Raw genomic sequence first — 17,809 nt, 5'->3', positions numbered from 1 at the left:
GCAGGGGGAGTGGGAGAGGAAGGAGCAGGCTCCCAGCAGAGGAGCCTGACGCGGGGCTCGATCCCAGAACTCCAGGATCACGCCCTGAGCTGAAGGCAGATGCTTAACTACTGAGCCACCCAGGCGCCCCTTTAGTTCTATATCTTGTCCATAATTCACCCCTCTACCCCCAGTCCTCCAAAAAACTGACAATATCAGTCATGGAGAAAATTTAAGTGAGCATTATGAGCAGTCTTCTGCCTTTAAGAATTGTTATTAAATGTTTTTTTACTAAGTTGCTTATTTGGAACTCAGAAGCATTTTCCTTAGATAATGTAATAAACGATAATTTCGTTTCTCAACTAGGCCAGGTGACTGAAGAAAATTTTTTCCTTTCTCCTAAAACTGACGGGAGGTAATATTTTAAAAGAGCTTGCCTTGGCATTGTATTACCTCCCTTTCTTTGACGTCCTAGGGCCTCTGGGACCACATACCCTCTCCCTACTTTGATACCTTATCCAGATCTGCTTTGTTCCCTGAAACGTTCCATGTTGCTGAACTAGTATTCTCCCTTGTCACACTGAAACGAAAAACTCGGATACTTTCCGTGGAATTGATCTCCTGGATTAAGAGGAAAGTTAACTTGAGAAAGAACTAAATTCACACTAAGGTGGAGTGATGGACCTTCTGGGATGTAAGTTCCCTTACCCCCTTTGACACTTAACTGACTGAGCCACCTGGGTGTCCCTACCCCCTTTGAAACTGTGAAATAGGATTCTATACTTTTAAAAGGAGAATGCTGGCTACCACAAATGAATCTTGGTACAGATTTGGTTGATGTGACAGAGTGAAATGAAAATATGATAGTGGTTGTGAGAAGTGTTTCAGTATGTTGGTGGGAATTAGGCTTCTGTTCTTTTTCATCATAAGTTTTCTTGCTCCACTTTAGCTTCCAAGCAGCACCTTTGGGAGAAGGGAGGGCGGGGGCAGGGGGTGGGGAGGGCAGTAGACAGGCCATTTGCAAACGAGATCACTAATGGTAATTTCTCATCACACAGAATGAGCGCAGATCTGGAGTGAGTGACGGACCTAAGATCTTCAAGAGGAATTTTGGGACCTTAAAAAGTTGCCCATACTTCTGTGTATTTAAATTAGATGTGAACACTAATCTCTATAGACCTAGAAAATAGTTTAGTTTAGTAACTAATTCCAGAGTTTGTAATCTAAAGTAAACCATACAACAGAGGAGATGCTTTGTGACCTCATTGTATCTTTTTATTTACTCTGTATGAGTACATGGCTATTAATAGTCAGAGGATAGTCAAGAGACCAAAATTCTGTTCTGTGCTTCATCATCTTGTCATGTCATTTCTTGTCTTTGTTCACGTATTTTCAAAACTGTTCTCACCAGATAGTTCCACTTTTGTAGGCATGTAGTCAGAATGAGAGATCAGATGTCCAAAGCGCTATGCTTGAAAACTGTGTGTTCTCTTGGTGCCTGGTTAAATAATATGGGGCTTATTTTCTGGCAGAGTGGTGTCAGTCTCCTTTGATGTTAGCCAGAACTGGGTGGAGTTTCTTAAGCTCCCGTCAGATTTGCTCAAGCAGGGCACTGTGCAGTGATGAGTTTGTTTTTAGTCTCTCCGTTTGCCAAAAAGCTTTTGCCTTTTAATAAACCTCAACCCAGTTATAATTGGGAGTACTTGATGTATAAAAGTCACACGTGCACATTGAGGATCTATATGCAATTTGTTTGTTTATTTCTAATTTAAGTGATGAATCTAAATTATAAGCAGCTTATAGAATAATCAGCCTCAGGAATCATTTAACATACCGCTCTCATTTTACAGATTAGGGAACTCAGCCCCTGAAGGTGTCTCACTGAAAGCTTTAGATTAAGCTGGTGCCTCAGTGAGGCAGAGAAACTTCTGTACCCAGCTTTCTTTTTTTGCCTCCTAGTAACAAATCCTTTTAAAGGTAAAACTAATACAAATAAGAAGAAATAGTATAAATAATCAAGAAGAGATCTTTTTTTTTTTTTAAGTAGGTCGTCCTCATTCACAAGTCTATATTTTTGGGTCTTCCTGAATATCCAGATTTGAGAATAACATTGTGTCATACCCTTTTGTCCATAAATTACATAACTCAACATTTTAAGGCATAACTGAATATTAAGTGACCTTAAATGGTTCTGTAAGTGTGGGATGAAATGCACCCATGAATTCATTAAAATCAATTTTGAAACACTGGCAAAACCAGTTTAACAAACCTGTAGAACACTTAATGAATTTATTATACTTGTATATATTTTAGAATAGAATAACTATAAAATTGAGTCATCTCTTTAATTTATTGAAAACTGGGGCTTTCTGGATAAAAGCCAGTACTTTCATTTTCCATAAGTAGAGTGTGTGTGTGTGTGTGTGTGTGTGTGTGTGTGTGTAAATCATACTTTTATTTATATGTAGTGACAAGAAAGGAATATCTACACTGTGTTGAGATACAGATGCTGGGTGGTTGGCTAGATGGAGTCAGAGCCAGACGACCTTCCTGCTTTCTAGCTGTCTAATTTTCTATCGGTTTTACCTTCTTAGGCTGAATTTAAGCTGCTGTTCATATTCCATGAACCTCAGCCCAGGAAGTGGTTTGGGAGGTTGGAGTGGGGGTGAAGAGGGAAAGATTACAGTGGATAAAGAGCTGCCCTTTGAGAATATGCACTCAGATAAGTGAGACTGAAAAGATATTGTTGGTTTTGTCTGTTTTTTTACCTGTGTCCTAAATTAGGAAGTTTGAGTGGATTCCATGAAAAAGGTGTCCTAGGTATGTATTACGGAAAAAAATAGAGCTATTGTTAAGGATGGTACAGATGTCCTTTCAAGTGCTGAAACTTTGAAACTGTTTAATTATAGTCATCCTTAATTATTTTTGGTTCATAATAGGTTTCAAATGCTAACTGGTAATAATAGTTATCATAAAAAAGGGAAAAGCAATTACTTTTTATGGAACTTATTGACATTAAATTTGTCAGGCTTTTAAAAAGTTCTTTAATGAGTCATTTTTCAGCATTTTTCCTGGCAGGATCTGGAGAGCAATCATACTTTATATGTAAAGTAGCCTGGGTGGCATATAGAATAGGAGTGCCCATCCATATTCATGGGTCGTAAATGTGTTATATGCATGCTACTCCGTATTGATGACTATGATAGGAACTTGTGTGTGGAGACAAAGTTGAAGATAGAATGACTGCTCCTTGGTGTGTATTTCTTTTTCCTTTAGTAAATTTAGTTGGAGAGAGGTGGACAGTGGAGAACGGTTTTAAAGAAGGGCCTTTATTTTTATTATTTTTATTTTTATTTTTTTAAAGATTTTTTATTTATTTGACAGAGACAGCCAGCGAGAGAGGGAACACAAGCAGGGGGAGTGGGAGAGGAAGAAGCAGGTTCCCAGCGGAGGAGCCTGATGTGGGGCTCGATCCCAGGACTCTGGGATCACACCCTGAGCCGAAGGCAGATGCTTAACGACTGTGCCACCCAGGCGCCCCCCTAAAGGAGAGTCTTTAAAAATGGCTCAAATCATAGTAAATTCTGGCTTTTCAAAATTTGGGTTGAGAAAAGGCTGTATGTACTAGTTGAGATACTTTGGTTGCAAGCAATAGATTGAGTAAATTAGGCAAAAGAAAGATTGGAAGGTTGATCACTTAGACTCGAGAAAGAAAGAAGACAGCCAGAGCAACTGAACAGCAGCCACTTGGTGGGTCTTCCATCCAGGATGTAGTTATGAAATACTGCTTTTCCAGCAGTCCTCTTCCTGGTCATGTGCCCACCACCACTGGGGTGGCTGTTGGTGAATATAGGGGGAGATAAGGAAGAATAAATTTTCAGGCAGACAGAAGCAGTAGCTATCATACTATGCAGCTAAGGATTTCTTTCATTCTTTTTTTTTTTTTTTTAAGATTTATTTATTCGTGAGAGGGAGCATACACGTGTGTGCTGCTGTGCAAATGGGGTGGAGAGGAGGGGCAGAGGGAGAGAAAATCCCCAAGCAGACTCCCCACTGAGTGTGGAGCCCAATGCAGGGCTCCATCCCAGGACCCTGAGATCACAGCCTGAAGCGAAATCAAGAGTGGGATGCTCAGCCGACTGAGCCCCCCAGGCACCCCTGTGCAGCTAAGGATTTCTATTTGATTTTCCTTTGCCTGCTCAAGAAAGCTGAGTCTTTTGGAGTCTCTTATTAAGTCAGACCTTTTGAAAGCAGAGATAGTACCCGGAACACTTTTTATTTCCCCACTGTGCTATGTATGTATTGGGAGCTCAATTTATTGCAGGCCCTTTGGCATTTTTACTACACTATTTCTGTATTTTCTGGGCTAGTCACCTGCAGTTTTGCCTGTAGTAGATTATACTTGTTAACTTCAGGTTATGCTTAAAAATTGAGAGCCCCATGTTCTGAAAAGATGGTGATGTATGTGGCCACACAGAGGGGCTGCCACCCCTCGCTCCTCAGGGAACATATCTGTGTTTTTCATGCTAACAGGGCTAGGTATAGTTTGGTTATTGGAGCTAGCCACAAGAAATTCATGAAGAAGCAGTATTTAACCTCAAAAAAATAAGTCTTCGTCAAGAAAGGTGACTTCATTCGCCTGGTAGTAATGTAACCTTTTTTTAATGGGAATATAATGTAATCTTTTTTTTTTTTTTTTAAGATTTTATTTTATTTGTTTGACAGAGACAGCCAGCGAGAGAGGGAACACAAGCAGGGGGAGTGGGAGAGGAAGAAGCAGGCTCCTAGCGGAGGAGCCTGATGTGGGGCTCGATCCCAGAACGCTGGGATCACTCCCTGAGCCGAAGGCAGACGCTTAACGACTGCATCACCCAGGCGCCCCAAATGGGAATATAATATAATCTGACCTCCTTTTGTATTCTTTTAAGAATTATTCTGGGACATGATTTGGAAACGAAGATACATGAGATAGTTGTTTATAAGACTTGAAATCAAAAGACCTGCTTTGAGTCTTATTGGCTGTAAAGGATAAATTAATTTTTTTATACTTAAAATTTTTTTATTAATGACAAAGACAAAATGGGTCTTGCTCTGTTTACTTCTGAGAGACGAGAATGTTTACTTTGGGTAAGACTGTTAACTGAGCTTTAATTTTCTAGTCTGTGAAATGACGGAGCCTCTTCTAGCTCTCAAGTTTAAATTTTATTTCTTTTTTGGTTTAGAAAAACTGAGAAGAGTTTCTAGGAATGTGTTTCCCTTTGCACAGTGCTCATCTTATGAAACATTTTCTCCCCCTTAACCAGGCAGTTGCAGTGGTGCAAAATGGCTGACCTCAGTCTTGCAGATGCATTAACAGAGCCATCTCCAGAAATTGAGGAGGAGATAAAACGGGACTTTATCGCCACACTGGAGGCAGAGGCCTTTGATGATGTTGTGGGAGAAACTGTTGGAAAAACAGACTATATTCCTCTCCTGGATGTTGATGAGAAAACCGGGAATTCAGAGTCAAAGAAGAAACCATGCTCAGATACAAGCCAGGTTGAAGGTAAGTAGTTAAGCCAAGCTGCTGAGAAAGCAGATTAGGGATTATGCTTTGGGTCATAATCTTAGAAACCTTGAGGAAACTGAGCTGAGTTTTTTAGGATAGGCTAGTCACTTTCTCGTTATCTAAATTTCTGTTAGAAACCAAAGGGGTAGGTTCATTACTCTTTAGTTGAGTGTGTGTTCATGAAACTGTAGATTACTTTTAATCTAAAGGTTTTTTCTATAGTCTCAATTACTATAGAGTCTGCCTCATTTCCTAAATTAAACTGTCCGCTGTGCTTTTACTTTTAAAGTAGCTTTGTGAAAAGTCAGATATATAAAATTCTGTGTTTACATCAAGACTGAATTTGGAATGGAATCAGATACCACTTGATGTCTTTGGGAGTAATTCCAGGGCAGGATTAAACCATGGATTAAATCTTTTAAAAGAGGTTTGCTGCTTTTATATATTGCTGGGTCAGATTTGCTACTATTTGGTTGAGGATTTTTGCATTTTTGTTCATGTGGGATATTGGTCTGTAGTTTTCTTATGATGCCTTTGTCTGGTTTTAGAATTGAGGTCATACAGCATCATAAAATGAGTTGGGAAATGTTCCCTCCTGTTCTGTTTTCTAGCATAGTTTGTGTAGAATTGATGTTTTTGTCTTTACTGTTGGATAGACTTGGTCAGTGAAGCCACCTGGGCCTGTAATTTTCTTGGTCAGGTTTTTTTTTTTTTTTTTTTTAAGATTTTATTTATTTATTCGACAGAGATAGAGACAGCCAGAGAGAGAGGGAACACAAGCAGGGGGAGTGGGAGAGGAAGAAGCAGGCTCATAGCGGAGGAGCCTGATGTGGGGCTCGATCCCAGAACGCTGGGATCACGCCCTGAGCCGAAGGCAGACGCTTAACTGCTGCGCCACCCAGGCGCCCCCTTGGTCAGGTTTTTTATTAGGAATTCAGTTTCTTTAAGAGATAGAGAACTCTTCACGTTATCTATTTCTCCTCAAGTGAGCTTTGGTAGTTCGTATCTTTCAGGGAATTGGCACATTTCCTCTAAGTTGTCAAATTGATGGAAATAAAATCGTACTATTACCTGATTCTTTTAATGTCAGTAGGATCTGTTTTATGCCCCCTCTTTCATTCATTGTATTGGTAACTTGTGTCCTCTCTTTTTTCTTGATGAGTCTGGATAGAGGTTTTTAAAAAAGATCCAGCTTTTGGTTTCATAGATTTTTCCCCCTATTTTTCTATTTTCAATACCTGCTTATATCTTAAATATTTTCTTCTGCTTGCTTTGAGTTGATTTGCTCATTTTCTGTTTTTTTTTCTAAGATGACAGCTTAGATCATTGATTTGAAACATTTCTTCTTTTCATAATTGATACAAAATATTAGTTTAAGGTGTATAACGTAATGACTTCCTATTTTGTATCTTGTGAGATAACCACCACAATATGTCTAATTAATTAACATCTGTCACCACACAGAGTTATAAATTTTTTTCCTTGTGATGAGAACTTTTAAGATCTACTCTCAGCAACTTTCAGGTATACAATACAGTCTTATTAACTGTAGTTGCCATGCTGTACATGTCATCTCCAGGACTGACTAATTTTATAACTGGAATTTGTACCTTTTGTCCGCCTTCACCCATTTTGCCCATCCTCCACCTCCCACTTCTGGCAACCACTTAAAATGTTACAAAATTCCCTCTAATCATGGTTTCATGTGTGTCGCATGGATTTTGGTGTGTTATGTTCATAATTCTTATTTGGTTCAAAATATTTTCTAATTTCCGTCCTGCCCTTTTGAGCCAAGGGTTATTGAGAAATATGCTAATTTCTCCATAGTTGGAGATTTTCCAGATATCTTACGATAATTGATTTTTAGTTTAATTCTGTTGTGGTCAGAAGACATCCTTTGAAATTTCAGTTCATTTCAGTTTGTCATGTTTTATTTTATGGTCCTGAATATGGCTCGTCACGGTCAGTGTTCTGTGAGCACTTGGAATAATGTGATGCTGTTACTGTGTGGAGTACTCTTCTTACATCAGTTGAGCCTAGTTGGCTGATAGTGTTTAGGTTTTCTGTATCCTTACTGACTTTATATCTACTTGTAATGATTTCTGAGAGGGAGAGATGTTGAGGTCTCCACAGAATTCTGTGGGTTTGTTTCTTTCTCCTCTCTATTCCTCCAATTTTTATTTCATGTATTTTGAAGATGTTGTCATGTGCACGTAACAGTGTGGTTGACATACAGGGTTATATTAGTTGCAGGTGTACGATACAGTGATTCAGGACTTCCATGCATTACCCAGTGTCCATCAGGGTAAGTGTACTCTTAATCCCCTTCACCCATGATTGTTACAGCTTCTTCATGAATTGATCCTCTTATCGTTATGTAGTATCTCATTATTTTTGGTAATATTGTTTGTTCTGTGGTCTCATTTTTGTCATATTAATACAGCTACCAGGGCTTCCTTTTGTTTAGTGTTGATGTGGTATATCTGTCTGTATCCTTTTACTTTCAGTGCATTTCTTTATTAATATTAGTAAGAGTGGATTTCTTGTAGACAGAATATAGATGGGTCTTGCTTTTCTGTCCAGTCTGAAGATCTGTCTTTTCATTGGTATTTTAGACTATATTTAATGTGATTATTGATATGGTTGGATTTAAATCTGTCATTTTGCTTTCTAATTTCTTCCGTCTGTTCTTTATTCTGCTTTTCTTTCCCTATCTGCTTTTGGATTAACTGAATATTTTTTATGATTTTGTTTTTAACTTTAGTATTGGCTTATTATGTATATTTCTTATAAAATTTGTTTTATATTTGGGGCACTTGGGTGGCTCAGTCAGTTGGGCATCTGACTCTTGGTTTCTGCTTGGACATGATCTCAGGGTCATAGGATCAGGCCCGCGTGGGGCTCTGCACTTGGCATGGAGTCTGCTTGGGATTTTCTCCCTCCCCCACTCCCCCTTTACCCCTCCCATTTCTCCGCTTGCTTACCCTTGCTCGCTCTCTCTAAATAAATGAATGAAGTCTTTAAGGAAAAAATTTCTATATATTTATGTATATATTTATATACCTTTACAGTGTGTGTCTTTAATTTCTTCCAGTTTGCCATCTGGTAATATTGTACCACTTCAGTTACAGTGTAAGATTCCATGCAAAACAGTAAATGCCCAATTCCTCTTTCCTTTTTTGTTTTTGTCATACACCTTATTTTACTTATATTAATAACCTACCTTGTTACTCTTTTTGCTTTAGATTGTCCGTTACCTTTAGATTAAAAATATGGGAATAACCTTTTAAAATTACTCTGATTTTTACCATCTTGGGCACTCTTTATTTCTTTGTATAGACCCAGATTTCTATCTAGTACCATACTCCTAGTGCCTGAAAGAATTCTTTTAACATTTCTTATAGCACAGGTCTTTTAAAAATGAATTATTTCGGCTTTGGTTTATGACAAACAGGCATTCAGTTTTGGAAGCTACCTTTCCAAGGTATGTATTCTTTGTGACTTTTTTCTTTCATTTAGGAAAATTCATCTTCCCACTTGGATAGCTTGTGATGAGAAGTCTGTTATGATCTTTTTTTTTTTTAAGACTTTATTTAATTATGAGAGAGAGAGAACACGAGCAGAGTGAGGGGCAGAGGGAGAAGCAGACTCCCCGCTGAGCAGGGAGCCCGCCGTGGCGCTTGATCCCAGGACCCCAAGATCATGAACTGAGCTGAAGCCAGATGCTCAACTGACTGAGCCACCCAGGCGCCCCAAGTCTTATAATCGTGATCTTTGTTCCTTTTTGCCCCTCTGCCTGCCTTCAGAATTTTATCTTTATCTTTGTTTTTTTGGCAGTTGGAATATGTTGTGTTTCAGTAGTGTCTTGGTATTTGTCCTGCTTGGGGTTCTCTGAGCTTGATCTGTGCTTTGATGCGGTTCATGAGGTTTGGAAATTTTTTGATCGTTATCTTTTAAAAATATTTCTTTGCCTTATTCTTTGTCTTTTCTCCTGGGATTCCAGTGACATTTTTATAAGATTTTTGGGTATTGCCTCACAGCTCTAGGATGTTCTTATTTTTTTCCTCCTCCTTTGTTTTCTGTGTTTCATTTGGGTACTTTCTTTTGACCTATTTTCAAGTTCTCTGATTTTCTTTCCCCCTGGTTCTGTTGAATCTGATGTGGAGCCCGCAGTGGCACTCTTTAGTATTTTTTCTGGTTTTAATCTCTAGCATTTCTATTTGACTCTTTCTTACAGTCTCTTCTGTCTCTGCTGAAGTTCCCCATCTGTTCATGCATATTTTGATCTTTTCCACTGTAGACTTCAACAGTATTCATAATTATTTTAAATCTCTTGTCGGCTAAATTTGAACACCTGGGTCATTTCTCAGTCTGCTTGTTTTGTCTCTTGACAGTGGGTTTTTGTTTGTTTATTTGTATTTTGGCACTTTTACGTGTTTCTCAGTTTTTGAGTGAATACTAGACCTCACATGTAAAACAGTAGTGACTGAGATAAAAAAATACTTATGCCTGGAAGTGGGCATGTCTTTTCTTTCACTAGGTAGTTAATATCAAGGGTTGAGTCCATTTAGGCTAGGGCTGAGTTAGGTTTGAGTTTCGTTGTTACTGTGATTGTCTTCAGTGCAGTACTGGCTTCAGATTCCTCCGTTCCTTGTGCTTAGAGCAGGGAGTGAAGTGCTGAAAGGTTTCTCTCAGTGTTCTTGTTCCACTCTTAGCTTTTGGTCTCCCCATGCACCTGTGTCCCTGACGGGTGTTTCTCCATGTGCTAGCCCCTCCCTTATCAGAAGGTGCTAGCCTGGAAGTAGACAGGAGTTTGTTGTCTTTGGTTTTCCGTCCTGGTTTAGGCTTAATCCTGTGTGCATGGTGAGTCTTTCTCAGTAATGTCCCTCTTACAGTGGTAGGGTCTTCTAATGGTATCCTGCAAGATCTTGGGTAGGACTTACTGCTCCTCCCCTAGGGTGAGAGGGTATTTTCTTAACTCTTTCCCCAGGGGCAGTGGGTCTTTCCCCAGGCGCTGGGGCTGACAGGGTTTGATACCCTTCCCTGCAGCAGCTCAGATTTTGTTTGTGTAGGATAGAAGGGAGGGGTTGCCGGGGTGGGGGGGGTGGGAGGGTGGTGTCAGGGCTGCACACACCTTTCCTCTAGTGGTTGCTTTCTCCCAAGTCTGCAGGAGACTTTCCCACTCTGCTTGTGGTCTTATGAGCATCTGGTAAAAATATCTGTACGGCAGACCTGCAAGTGGGTGTGAACTCCCCTTGTGTCTGTGGATGCCAGGTATCCTATACGCTCATGCAACCCTTCATTTAGCCTTTAGTCTGTCATTAAACTTTTTAGTTGAATTCTTCTTACCTGCTGGTGTTACACAGTGTCTCTCCCTCACATGCTCTCTGACACAGGACAGCCGTGCTTACCTCCCTGTCTTCTGGAGGGCCATGTCTTGCTTTGGATTTCACTTTCTGTTTTCCTTTAGCAATGCTTCCACCACCTGGGACTCAGCTTAGGTGGGTGAGAATAATGACGTGTCAGTGGTAGATTTTCTTATGCTTCATCTTGGGTGATGACCTGTATACCATTAACTTAACCCCAGAAGAGGAAAGTTGAGAAACTATTTTGCTTATAAAAATTATTAAAATTTCCCTAATATTTTAAATATGTGAATAACCTGTAATTAAGTACTATAATTAAAAGTTCATTAATTCAGGGAAACTACTCTAGAAATTGGTAACAGTGGTTACTCCAGGAAGAAGTAGCTGGCTGGAGTGTAGGGGTGGGAGGGAGCCTTATTTTTATTGTATATTCCTTTGGACCATTTGGGTTTTGTACACATGCATTTATTTATTAACCTGTTTAAAAAGAATAATATAAAATTTATAATTACAGGAGAACTAAAGTTTCTGATTTTTTTTCATACGACCTTTTTTTTGTAGAAGGTTTGGTTAAGAATAAGTGGGAGAAGGAGAGGTGGCTGGAGACCTTGCAGAAGAAAGGAAAAGAATTTCTTTATTTGGTCTTGCAGGGATCTGGGTCAGTAAGTGAACTCTCAGGGAGTGGGGGCTTCTCTACTGTGAGTCTGATTTTTATAGATTATCAGACTGATGGGTTTTGCCCAAAGGATAGGTTTCATGTTTGTATTTTGCTTGGAGAACGTTCTAAATAAGATGTTTTTTTTCTTCTGAGTGCTTTTTCAGAAGTGATTGAAGGGCCCTAGACTTCATTATTTTCATGTTTTACTGTATATCCAACTCTAAGTTTGGTTTTGTTATTGGGTGAGATTCAGTAAATCATCACTGGTGCTCTGGATGTAATTTTGTAGCAGGCTGGTGGAAAGTGATCAACCACGGTCCTGCATCTAGGATAGAAATGGCTGTTGAATGGGTTACATGTAATAGAACTCTTGTGTTCCTATTTCTTATAATTCTCACATGCCCACCCTAATTACCCTCAACTTCAAAATTGGGGTAAGCAAGCAGGCCGCCTTTAGGACACTTAACACAGAGTAGGAAAAGTTGCTCCCCCCCGCCCCCACCAAGGTACAGTCCCTGCCCCAGACCTGCAAATAATGATTTCTCACAGCCTTCTTGTTACTGGATTTGTCATTGTTTTTAGGCCTTTTTTGTGGGTACACTATACTCTTTTCCATTTTACACCTATTCAGTTTTGTTTCCATGAGTATTTTTATTTTCTTACTGCCCCCATAAAACGTCTAAATAGCCAAACACCTGTTTGTGTTTGTGTAAACACTGTTGTCATACTACTTCTAAAATGCCTGTCACCTTGGGAAGCAGTTCTGGAAATACTTTTTCAGATGTTTGTGTTGATTTTTTTTCTTCTTCAGAAATGTTATCTACCTAATCATTGTTCATGATCAGCTCTCTATGGCTCCCTTTTCTAGGCCAGGGAGACAAAAGACAGCTTTCTCTTATACATGAATAACAAGACAATAATACTTTTGTGACTTTTGTTCATTCAAAACATTGTCATAGATGTTTGAATGAGCGTCTAGCACATTGTTGACGCTTGGACACAGTTGGCAAATTTGTGAACAAGTCACGTAATTTTTCTGAACTCTGTGCTTAGGTAGTTGTACTTGTGGGAGAGAGAGAATACCTTCTCCCCAGCATCCCCGGAGGTTTTCACGGCGAAGAGCTTGTTTCTATAAAATGTTTTAACATAGGATAGTGGTTCTCCAGGTGTGGTCCTTGGACCAGCAGTATCCTATCCCTTGGGCCACATGGAAACAGAAACTCTGGGTATGGAGCTCAGCAGTCTGTGTTTTAACAAGCCCTTTGATGCACCCAAGAAGAGAAACATCGATCCAGGAGAAAGGGCTGAAGTAAGCCCTGGAAAGGATGATAACTAGATACTGCAGACTTTGTTCAGCTGCGGGGCCTTCCGTCACAGAGCATCGCAGCCAACCCTGCTGGCCACCAGAGGGTGGTGTTGGAACACGCCTGACTTTCGCACTGGAAGGTGCCCTTGCACTGAGATCATGCTGAATCCCCCCCATTTTGCCCAAAGTGACTCACTGTGGCTGTCTTCCTCACAGCACACGCGCGCTCTCAGCTTCTTTCTACTGACCTCTGCCAAGTAGGTTTGCCAGCTGTGGGACTCTGAAGTCCCTTGTGAGAGAAGAGATTTAACAAAACAGTAAATTTGAGTATCTTTATTTCTCAGAGCATGTGATTAATTTAAAAACTTGTTTTCAGTGCCGTATAGGTGTTTAGCTGAGAAAGTTTTCATTTCATGAAATGGCTGTCTCTCTGGGGGAGTTAGTGAGAAGGCAGTGTAGCGTCTTTTGAATTAGGACTTACCCAGTCATGCACAGTGAGCCTCTTTCCTACTCTACAGCCTAATTGCTGGGGCGCCTGGGTGTGCAGTCGGTTAAGCATCCGATTCGTGGTTTCAGCTCAGGTCATGATCTCAGGGTCGTGGTGTCGGGCTCCATGCTCAGCGCAGAGTCTGCTCGAGCCACTCTCTGCCTCTGCCCCTCCCGCTCTTTTTTCTCTCTCACTTTTAAGTAAATAAATCTTAAAAAAAAAAAAAAATTAGGGGCGCCTGGGTGGCTCAGTCGTTAAGCATCTGCCTTCAGCTCAGGGCGTGATCCCAGAGTCCTGGGATCGAGCCCCACATCGGGCTCCTCCGCTGGGAGCCTGCTTCTTCCTCCTCCCACTCCCCCCGCCTGTGTTCCCTCGCTCGCTGGCTGTCTCTCCGTCAAATAAATAAATAAAATCTTAAAAAAAATAAAAAATGAAAAAATTTTAAAAAATAAAAATATGGGACCTATTGTTTTTATGTTATAATGTTTTTGTTTGTTTGTTTTGGGTTTTTTGTTTGTTTAATTCTTCTCTCCTGGGCTTGGATTTTTTTTTTTTTTTTTAGACTGTTAGGTGTTGTATGTAGGTAGAATCTCAATCTCTCTTTTATTTTCTTCTGACCTTCTTGTTTGGCTTTTATTTTATTCTGGTGAGTGGCTTATTTCTTAGACTCATAATTATTACTTAGTCTACTAATGTCACTTAAGCTAGATTTTTGTATAAGGCAAAAGTAAATTAATTTCAGTGTTTTCCTGAGGTTACTTTAAAGTTTAGTGATCAGTCTACAGTTAATCTACAGTTAGTCTGCAGGTTGATCAATCTGGAGCTTATCTATCTATAGTTAATAACAATGAGAATAATAATAGTTGTTAATGTTTACTTAACACTATACAATTGGCACAGTACTGCCTCCAGTATTATTAGTCCTCATGATAACCATGAGAGGTAGATATTACCGCATTTTCCACAGGAGGCTGTTAAGGATTCGAAAGCACAAGGGAGTTGCATTTGATCATTTGGTTAATAGTGACAGACCACAACTGTACATAGATCTCCTGATTTTAAACCCGGTGTTCTTTCTGTAAAACCATACTGTCTTCATGGATGCATACTTTTTGCTTTATTTAATGTCTTACAGATGCTGTTTTTCAAAACTGAAGGTTCACTTATTTAACTCAAGGCAAAATTATTAGACATATAAGTGCTATCTTCAGGAAATATAAAATCAAATCCTACTTCATCTGTATTAGGAACTTGAACTTTGAACCTGAGCACTCTGCTACAAATTCATCTGAATTTGTAAAGTTTTCCACTTTCCTAGACAACTCTTTCACATCTTCTTTCCGTTCCAACTTCCAGCACTTGCTCTCCTGTTCATATTCTCCACCAGTGACTTTTACAACAAAGTGTCAATGGACTCAGTCAGAAGAGAACTTCTGCACAGTCCTCCCGCTGCATATCCCCTGTGCCCTTTACTCTGCTCTTACTCTCCTTGTTACGGGCGAGCTGTGCTCTCACTCAGGGCACTGCTACAGCAATTGTCTCTTCTGTCTCCTGCGTCAGCAGTTCCTCTGTTTCAGCTGGGTCATTCATCAGCGTCAAACATACCATAATTTTTCCCTTCAATAAGAAAATCCTATCGTAGCCGGGTGCCCATCTCATTTACTTCTTTTTTTTTTTTCTCGTTCATTTGAAAAAGGTGGATCTGCTACCTGTCTCACTCTGTCTGGAGCCCCCTTCCGTCCTGCAGGAGCCCATGCCATACCACCCAAACTGCTCCTTTCCCTTCCCCGAGAATGAGTCCTGGATGGCCGCAAGGGTTTTAGCATGAGCAACTGAAAGGAAGGAATTGCCATCATTTGAGATTGGGAAGGCTCTAGAAAGAGTAGATTTTGAGGAGAATGTAATAAGAAATTCAGGGAATTGTGGGATTTGTCAAGTGTGAGTTACGTGACAGCGGAGAAGATACTGAAGTGGAGAAGAGCAGTAGGCAACTAGATAAGAGTCCGGAGTTCAGAGGAGACTTCTGGGCTGGAGATACCAATCTGGAGGTTGATGATATTTAAAGCTTTGGCTTGAGGTGGTAGTTGTAAAGCATGTCATTTTCAGAATGTTTTACTTTTGCCACATAAAAATAAGTTACACCACTCTGTTCAGTGTATCCAAATGCTTCTAAATATATAGCATTTTGATTTTCCTCATCATCTATTTTAAAAATGCATGAGCAAGCTGTTCTTTATCATTGGAAATGTAAATCTTCCTTTTGATTCCTTGAACTCTTACTTCTCCTCTGTGTCTGTCATAGACTTTTATCTTAGTATAATACATTTTTATATTGAAAGATTTTTCTTGATTATTACTGGGTTTTTATAACAAAATATGTATATAAGCTTAAATTTTAGTTTAAAAAAGTTCCTGTAACCCAAAGAAAAAGGTTCCTGTAGCCATAAGGCTTTGAGTATTAACTTGGTCCAGAAAAAAGTTATTATCACAGTTACTAGTAGTACACAATTGATCACATATATTCTAATTTTTGGTAAATCATTACTAACCATAAAAGTTGAATTTGTTTGGAAATGTTTTCTTAATGATGGGGACTAATACTGTTCTCGGATCGTGAATCTGTGGATCGTTATTTTTTGCTATAAGATGAAAGAGGATTTAGCAATTTCTATTCCTTTTTAAAAAAATATTTATTTGTTTGTTTATTTATTTATTTATTTTAGAGAGTGTGCATGCAAACGGGGGAGGGGGCAGAAGGAGACAGAGAATCTCAAGTGGACTCTCTCTGAGTGTGAAGCCTGACATGGGGTTCAAACCCACGACCCTGACATTATGACCATAGCTGAACTCAAGAGTCGGATGCTCAACTGACTAAGCCACCCAGGCACCTTATTCCTATTGTTTTAATAGACATAATAGCCAGAAAACTTTATTCACATAGCTCAGTATGTGGGAATGGAAGTCTTATAATGGCAATGTTAAGAATTCCATAAGTCAATATTATTAGAAATTATTTTCAATTAGAAATTATTTTCCGTGTCCTGTCAGAAGGCAGCTACATTATGACCTCTTTGAATTTTGGTGAAAGCAAAGAATTGGAAACTGTTTAACCTGGAAGAGGATTTGTTACTCAGTCATTAGATAATTCACTTTGTTTAGGGGCTTGCTTTTGTTCATGAATCTGTGACGTTTTCTTTTCTCCTTCTGAGGGAAATGAGGTAGTTTTTTAAAAAGCCTCCTATTTTCTGTATCAGCATTGTTTCCCTGAGTGATAGTTACTGTCTTGGAATGTGATACCTTACTCTTTTGGTAATGGTTTTCCTCCGTTATTTGGCAGTACTGTCTCTTCGAGATTCTCCCACCTCCCTCTGACAGGGATATAACCGTGCTGCCAGGTGGGGTGTGAGGGCTCCCCATTCCATCTGGGGGTTGGCACAAGGCAGACTTGTGGGGCGAGGGAAGGAAAGTGTGGGGGGAATGAGGACTAGCCTGATAGCTTTTTTTTTTTTTAATGTTAGGTTAGTCACCATACAGTACATCATTAGTTTTTGATGTAGTGTTCTGTGGTTCATTGTTTGCTTGTAACACCCAGTCCCCATCATCCTTGCTGTCTGTAAGCATAGAGGACCTTGCAGTCCTGCTTTCCTGTGCCTTCTTTGGGCTGTCGTTTCTTCTTCGGTGTGATCCCATTTGCTTTCATTTTCTTGGATATTCCTTGTAATTTCCAGTATACTGGATTTCTAAGTCTTTCATTACTTTATTCTTTTAAGCCATTTTTTCTGCTGTTGTATTTTTTTTTAAGGTTTTATTATTTGAGAGAGAGCGTTCGTGCGCAGGAGCTGGGGAGGAGCAGAGGGAGAGGGACAAGCTGACTCCACGCTTGTGGAGCTCAACTTGGGGCTCATTCCCACCACCCATGAGATCATGACCTGAGCCAAAACCAAGAGTTGGATGCTTAATTGACTGAGCCACCCAGGCACCCTTATTATTTTTATTAAGTAAGTTCTACACCCAATGTGGGGCTTGAATTCACGACTGAGTCACATGCTTTACTGACTGAGCCAGTCAGGTGTCCCTACTCTTAAATTTTTTAAGGTGCTCAGTTAAAATAGGACTTTATGTCTGTGAAAGTCTTCCTTTTTATCCCTATTTCTGGTTCCCCATCAGTGGCATTTGGTATATATTCTTTCTTTTTTTTTTTTCTGATTATTCGTGCATGAGCATGCATTGTGTGTTTGTGTGTTTCATAATGCTGTTGTGCCATCTTTGCTTTTATTTTTTTCTTAATGTGTCCTGGCATCTTCCCATTTCAGTACATGAAAAGCTACCTCATTTCTTTTAAAATTGCATATTATTTCACAATTTAGCGAACCTGTCAGTGGGCATTTGTTACTTTTTAAACAATGTGATAATAAACATCTCATTAACATTCATTTCCGTGAACTTTTATGTCTTTCTCTGAACT

The 17,809-nt window shown here is 39.6% G+C and overlaps 1 protein-coding gene across 28 annotated transcripts in view; it reads left to right on the top strand.

Annotated features, from left to right (window-relative positions):
* MAP4 (microtubule associated protein 4) overlaps positions 1-17,809 on the top strand; it is a 178,966-nt gene that overhangs the window by 54,838 nt on the left and 106,319 nt on the right. For 27 of the 28 annotated variants that reach the window (XM_048226770.2, XM_057312030.1, XM_048226771.2 and 24 more), the window contains one exon: positions 5,283-5,524. In XM_048226770.2, coding sequence (XP_048082727.1) covers positions 5,283-5,524 — 242 coding nt within the window. Of the gene's footprint in view, positions 1-383; positions 674-5,282; positions 5,525-17,809 lie in introns of those variants that run through there. The other variant, XM_057312034.1, reaches the window with a different exon arrangement.

This window comes from Ursus arctos, unplaced genomic scaffold (genome assembly GCF_023065955.2).
Source record: "Ursus arctos isolate Adak ecotype North America unplaced genomic scaffold, UrsArc2.0 scaffold_14, whole genome shotgun sequence".
NCBI classification, from domain to species: Eukaryota; Metazoa; Chordata; class Mammalia; order Carnivora; family Ursidae; genus Ursus; species Ursus arctos.
The sequence above is the reverse complement of the archived record's forward strand: the minus strand, read 5'-3'. Positions and strand labels throughout refer to the sequence as shown.